Here is a 7,657-nt window from a genome sequence, read left to right as displayed (position 1 = left end):
ATTAATAGTTCAGATTGTACTTAGGCAGTCAACTTCCAAGTTCACTTTTCGTATGAATCTAGATTCAGTTATGCTTTTTCACTGATTAAGAGGGCACTACAGGTATAACGGAACGCAGTGGCGCAACCAAGGGGGAAGGGTTTAGGGGGTCGTTTTTGTATTGCTTACAAACTTACTGAAAAACAATATGTTCCGTCAAACACAGGAGCAGTAGGATGTATTAACAACTTTGTTCTTCTAAGCTGTGCCTTTTCTATTGATAGGCCCCCGAGAAGTTTTAAAGAAACGTAATCTCATCACGTTTACTGTTAAATATATTACAAGCTTTAAACGATATGTTTTCAAACATACAAGCAGACATGTTGTGTACCTAGCACTAAATTGTATTCCAATTTCCGATCGTTGCCTTCCGCTGGTGTCTATTTGAAAAGTAAAATGTATTCTTATATGTGGAAAGAAAAAATAACCTTTATAACACGAAGCTTCGGTCCACTACAAGCATGTTTCATAAAAATCTCGCGTTCAGTATCATAAGGGCGTAACTGCAGTGATCGATTTCTCTTAATCGATTTTCTCTTCAGCTTATCACTTGGTCGGGCGACTGTTTTGGATTGCTTTTTTTGACTCAGTTGAGAGTACTCATCGTACTGCACCGTAAAATGTTTCAAAAATCGATTGAATTTTGTGTTGTAATACATAGAGAAAATCGACGAAGAGAAATCGACCACTGCAAAATTTCAAACAGACTTCCTTCAAACTAGCGGTATTAGTTGATATGAAAACCTATGACTGGAGTGTACGAGAGCAGCTAAAGTTTGCAAAAGTTGGTTCATCTTTTTCGAATTTTCCACTTGTACTCCCGTTTTACTTTCCAAACACCCCCCCCCCCCCAAAGTATTCAATCCTGGTTGCGCTACTGAAGGAACTTGATTTTCGAAATACTAACTCATGAACTTTTTTTTTTAGTTTAGAAAAAGTTTGAATTGAGCTGCTCTTTTACTTGAAGGTAAATTATATTCTCTATAAGCAAGTTATGCGAACTTTGAAATGCCTTTTATCAGAATTTTAGGTTTCTTGCGAAAGATCTTAAGTTAAGTTAAGTTAAGTTAAGGATAGAATTTAGTGCAATGTTTTGGTGGCAATAGATTCTATAATCATGATATTAAGAAGAGTTCTTTTTGCGAAATTTTGTAATAAGAACCTTAACGATTCGATCTGAAGAATTGTACAATAAGTTCCTTGAGGATCTTTTTTAGTAGCTGCTAAAATAATTTCTTAAGATGAAGATGAATCGAAGCCAAAGTTCAAAATTTCAAGAGCACGGATCTGGAGAACCAAACATCCGATTGAGCTGAAAACTTAATCGATTGGTCACTAGCTGGTGATGACCAATCGATTAGGTTTTCAGCTCAAACGGATGTTTTGTTCTCCAGATCCGTGCTCTTGAAAATTTGAACTTCAGCATCGATTCATCTTCACCTTAAGTACCGTCGATGGGGGTGACAATGGGTCTAGGGAGTCAAAACGGACAAATATGATTTATAAAATATTTCAGCTAATTACGCTGATACTACTAAACTTATTAATTCATATGTTAGGGAACATATTATTGCATATATTTCATCACAATAAACATTTTGAGAAATAGTAGTTTTTGTTCACTACATCAATAAACTTTTATGTTGAAATCAGATAAAATTTATAACATTAAATTTCTCCTGTGCAGAGTATTACGCATGTACTTTAACCTCTATTTTTATATTAGTAGAAGATTGAAAGTCTCCACATTACACTTCACACGTATTTTTCTGAATCTATTTGATTTCTCCCCAAAAATTTCATTTTTTTCGGTACGGTGTCTAAAACATTAAAAATGGGAGTGAGATTGGGTCAAGCAAGAACGACAATAAATGAAATGGCAAGTCCACTGTTTTAACATTTTACGGTGCCGATAGTTCTCTTTTTTCATTAAGATGTGTTTATTCTTTCTAAACACAGCATCTCTAAAACATCAAACAAGTCTACTTGAGGATTCCATGCATTGAATAACTGTGCAACGCATTTTGACAACTTCTCAAACCAGCAACTGTGTTTCGTGCGCAGCAACATCGTAAAATTTTATCAAATGGATTTTTTTTTGGAATTCAATTATACATCAGTGTTTTTATATTATAGAAACATCTCACGGAAGTACAAATGAGTTGGATCGCTGAAATACCGGGATTATGACGTCAACATCTGCCTAAAATGTGTTGATCGTGGAATGGCCCATCGAAATTTAATTATTTGCGATGGTTTAAAATAATCGCTGTTTTAGTACACCTTTGGGGAAACTGAATAGGCTTCATGGCAATTTGAGGAAAAAAAGGAAATTGATGTGAACTTGACGTAAACTATGGGGTGAGATTGGGTCATTTTTCATTCACTTGTGGTGCCGCTGTGAATAAATATTTTTCTTTAATGTTTTGAACAGTTGTTAATGTACCATCAAAGAACATACACACCAAATTTGAAGGTAATTGGAGTTATATTGCGATAGTTATTTAATTAACAAATCGTACATATCCCTTTTTGACCCATTCTCACCCCCTAACGACGTTATTTGAAGAAATTTCTAGAAAAAAATCAACAAAAGCCTTCTCCAGACATTAAATTTGGTTTGGAACACTTACCAACAAATGATTACAAACTCACTAATCCATACAATCAGTACACAATCAAGTTCATGAACTACATTTGTTCACGCTGTGAAAAAGAAAGATAGATCGTACGGTCAAAACCCGTAAGCAGACAACTGATCGAGGCGTGGTCACCGACCGACGCCAACGCTCAAAGAGTGCGTTTCTTGTTTCCGTCCACGCAGAATAATAAATCTGCAATGTCAATGTCATGATCATACCGCTATGTCGAATCAAGCTTTAGCTACAGCTGTGCGGTTACTCATTCGCGAGATATGCGATCGTGCGTACCAACACGGAATCGATTGAACGCACAGTGGTTCTAAACCGACCAAAATTAAAAAAAATGTACTTTACAATTTTTTTCACTAGTTGTTTTTTTGGCTTCTATAAAATTGAATAGCTATTCTCAAAAGCTTCGAATTATTTGGCGTGTGTTTCAATGTTTAACAACTGTATATTGTAGATTATTAGCCTAAATTAAACTCTATTTTGTGGATTTTGTTGCATTGTTATCGCTGTTTTTGTACTTAACCTCAACCAAATTTAGCTCAACCAGTCTCATTTGTAAAAATAGACCTTATTCTATGTTATTAACTTGTTTCGAATCGCATTCTACTATTATTTTTCCATTTGGGAATGCAAAAAAAATTAATAACATGAAAAATGTTGCAATTTTTTGAGCTTGGGAAGGAAATCTAGACTTTTTAATTTTCGTTTACACTTCAAAGTGTTCCAAATATTGCATAGTATTTTGTGTTTCAGCAACCATTTCCATCAAATTGCCTTCAAGAATCATGTTTTTTTTTTTCTAATGGATAAAGATTTTTTAAAGGTTTGAGTAAGATTTGCACTATTGGCCAACATTTGTACGGCATGCGGCCACTGTGGAGCGGTATGTTCTTTGGTGCACATAATATGACATGGTTGACGGGCGGTGGTGGACTTGATTGTGATCTGCTCACACAACGGGTCCTCTGGCAACCACGGTGCTCCCCTGACCATTATTATCAGAAAAAAATCTCCATCAAATCTGTGCTCACCAGTCATTTTCTATAGCTAAGCTGCATGTCTGGGCAAAATTTCAAAAAAAAAATCGTAGGGCCCGTTTTGCAGTTACGCCGTTTTTATTGTATAAGTCTACTAATTCAAAGAAAATCTGAGACATTTGAACGGATTTTCATTGGCCGTGATGACCAGAAGAAATATACAATCAAAATTTGTTCCAAAGTTGGTTTATTTAGTTATTTGTAACCTCTTGGTGGAGTTTCGAAAGAGAAAATAGACGAAATTTGAAGTTACGCCCTTTTTTAGGTGTAACCATTGAAAACACTAATCTATATAAATAAAAATGGAATGGTGTTTGTATGTCACGAAATGGCTCACGAACGGGGCAACGGATTTGGATGATTTTTTCTCCATTTTGTTCGTCAAGGACTCCGACGTGTTTGTGTGTATAAAAGTTCCAAAATGTTCACCGGGAAAGTCGGAAAAACGAGAGTGAACGGAACTGTCATTTTGTATGGGACGATTCACAGCCGTTTTCAACAGCCTACTTGATGGCAAGACGAAGTTTGCCGGGACCACTAGTTTCAAATAGATTAATTAGGCATTCTAATACCGATAAGCATTTTCAAATAATTTCAATGACATATTGCAACTACATGTCACCAAAGTATTTCACAATTAATCAATTTTTCATAGGCTTTATTAATCAAAAAATATTGTTATAGCCCAACTAGCCACCCCTTTGGCTGTTCCGGCTAACATTATACTGCGCTAGAACTTGAACTTCAATCGCTTAGTAATGGACTATTGGGTAAACTATGGAACTCTAGACCACTGTCAATACTTTTGTGATCATTTGTAGCATACATTACTACATTTAGATTTTGCACGAATCTACAATATTTCCTTTGGGTTTCCCGGCCTTTTCGATTAAACAAGAGCCCACGATAAATACAATAGTGAAAGAAATGTAAACATCAATTAACTCATTCTCAGGCTAACTCGCGAAGAGAAAGCATCAGTACTTGAAATACGCTTAAGAGAAGTAAGAAACATGCGTTATTATTTGGTTTCATTGATTTCAAAATCATAACACTTGCAGAGCTTAATGTTACATATCTTCCTTATGTATCAAAACTCTCTTTAGAATATTCTAAACCTTAACTCCGAGTTTCATTTCCCGGAATATATTTATCCCGAGTTTCATCACACTGAACGCACTGTTACGATGAATGCTATTGTCCCAAATATATTATTACCTTGAACGATATTATCCCGTGATAATGAAATTCGAAGTAATGATATTCTTGGAACTGGAACTCACGGTGTATTCTTCAGGTATTCGGGCTAATGGATCTCAATGTTAAGGGGTATATTTAAAAAATAAATAAATATGATAAACATATAGTTGTTCATGGATTCTACGTAAATTCCAGTTTTAGTTACCGGAAAATTGTAAATTGTTCTGTGGCCCTGTTGATTACCTGCCGGTCTACCTACCATAATATGGTTTGAATCCTACACAAATTGAAGATTTATATGTTAACTTTATTTTTTTGATTGATAGCTGTGCTTGTGAAGTAATGACACACCAGCTACTATGGCCCTTTACAAACGAAAAAAAAACATATATTGGTAGCTACACAAAGTTTTTCAAACTGACAAAGACAAACAGTCAATATTAAACTCTGCAAATGCTACGATTTTGAAATCAATTACACAAAATAATAACGGATGTTCTAAACTTTGCATGACATACTTCCATTTTGAATCACTGCTTTCTGCGTAGTTGATTTTATTCCATACACTGCTACCCATTACGAAAAACTTAACTCTTTAAGTACTTCTTGACGTATGCTTCGAATTTGATATACAACAGGTAGCAATTAGTAGCATTTAAAATAATCTGAATCGTGAGTACATTGGTTCACCAACCAATCCAGAACATTGTGCTACAAGAACTAATTTGGTTACATGATGAAATCAGCTCCGTAATGCCTTAAAGCACTTGAGCCTATGGAAAATCAGTTGATAGTGAAAGACTTTTGTGGCATGTGAGTGCAATGTGTCATTGAAAACATTTGAACATGCTCAACAGTATTAGAATGCCTAATTATTCTTTTTAAAATTAATGTTTTCAATGGTTACACCTCAAAAAGGGCGTAACTTCAAATTTCGCCTATTTTCTCATTTGATACTCCACCAAGAGGTTACAAATAACTAAACAAACCAACTTTGAACCAAATTTTGATGGTATATTTCTTCTGGTAATCACGGCCAATGAAAATCCGTTCAAATATCTCAGATTTCCTTTGAATTAGTAGACTTATACAATAAAAAAGGCGTAACTGCGAAACGGGCCCTACGATTTTTTTGAAATTTTGCCCAGACATGCAGCTTAGCTATAGAAATCGACTGGTGAGCACAGATTTGATGGAGATTTTTTTTCTGATAATAACGGTCAGGGGAGCACCGTGGCAACAGAACGCTAAGCGACAGGTTTCACTTTCAAGTTGTGCGGTTTGCGGTAATGTTATTTCATTGCGCTGAATCGATGGAACTAAAGCAACCTTTTGGTACAGGTTTGAACTTTTACGAGAACCGGGTTATTAATTGGTGCTTCTTCTTCTTATTCTTTTTTTTGGCATTATGTCCTCACTGGGACAAAGCCTGCTTCTCAGCTCAGCTCAGTTCTAATGAGCACTTCCATAGTTGTTAACTGAGAGCTGCCATTTTTGCATTCGTATATCGTGTGGCAGGTACGATGATACGCTATGCCCCGAGAAGTTAAGGAAATTTCCATTACGAAAAGATCCTGGACCGACCGAGAATCGAACCCAGACATTTTCAGCATGGCTTTGATTTGTAGCCACGTACTCTTACTACTCGACTAAGGAAGGCCCCATGTAACACCTTAATGATAACAATCGAGTTTTAATAAATGTTTTATGATAAATTAAACATTGAGTCATATCCTTGAGTTTAACGTCAAATTGAGAAGTACAATATGAAAAATCCGTATTCAAGAATCAAGATTATTTCGTTTTTATTGTTTCCAAACTTTTTCCAATTACTATTCAAGTTAGTGCCAGTATTTGTTATATCCCACGCCGTATCCGTGTCCATAACCATATCCTCCGTAATTCCACAGGCCGTTGTCAACCACCTTTGCTCCGACAGCAACAACCGGAGAAGAGTATCCCCAGTTCTTTCCGTAGACAGGCCAGCTTCCATACACGTTCGGGTAGGCGTACTTTTCGTAGGCAACTTCTGGAACCACAGCGACCTTACCACTGTACAGTCCACCGTAGGCTGGCCAAACCGAGCTGGTCTTCAGAGGCCATGGGTTGGAATAGGCCACTACATCATGAGCGTATGGAGCAGGGGATGCTTCGGCGCAGATGGCCAGAACCAGAGCAATGGCGGCAATGAAAATCTGTAAGATATTTGATACAATCAGAGCCAATTCAGATTTTTTCAATTACGTAACTACCTTCATTGTTAATGTATTTTTGGATGAACTAAACACTGAGAATGTTTCTAACTAACTGATGTTCATTCAAAGATTTGATTTCATTTTATAGAAATATGAACCGGAAATGGCAATCGATAATTGAAAATGTTTAAGTTTGCATTTTTGAACGAAATGGTTATCCTGAACATTGAATTTGTCCTACTTTAGTGCTCCTAGCGCTATATACGAGCAAAAAGCATATAATAAGTGAAAATCATGGGGCCCAGATAGCCGTAGCGGTAAACGCGCAGCTATTCAGCATGACCATGCTGAGGGTCGTGGGTTCGAATCCCACTGGTCGAGGATCTTTTCGTAAAGGAAATTTTCTCGATTCCCAGGGCATAGAGTATCTTCGTACCTGCCACACGATATACACATGCAAAAATGGTCAATTGGCATAGAAAGCTCTCAGTTAATAACTGTGGAAGTCCTCATAAGAACACTAAGCTGAGAAGCA

General features: G+C 36.4%; 1 protein-coding gene across 1 annotated transcript; it reads right to left on the bottom strand.

Moving 5' to 3' along the window:
* Window positions 1-6,707: 6,707 nt before the first annotated feature.
* Window positions 6,708-7,282, bottom strand: LOC5573920 (glycine-rich protein). The gene is made up of 2 exons (XM_001654906.2): window positions 7,180-7,282; window positions 6,708-7,122 (listed from the first exon to the last, which is right to left on the bottom strand). The coding sequence occupies exons 1-2, from the start codon at window positions 7,183-7,185 to the stop codon at window positions 6,769-6,771; spliced, it is 360 nt and encodes a 119-aa protein (XP_001654956.1). The 5' UTR covers window positions 7,186-7,282; the 3' UTR covers window positions 6,708-6,768.
* Between the last annotated feature and the right edge of the window lie 375 nt (window positions 7,283-7,657).

The sequence above is a fragment of the Aedes aegypti genome, chromosome 2 (assembly GCF_002204515.2).
Source record: "Aedes aegypti strain LVP_AGWG chromosome 2, AaegL5.0 Primary Assembly, whole genome shotgun sequence".
NCBI lineage: Eukaryota > Metazoa > Arthropoda > Insecta > Diptera > Culicidae > Aedes > Aedes aegypti.
Note: the sequence above shows the minus strand (reverse complement) of the source record. Positions and strands in the feature narration are given on the sequence as shown.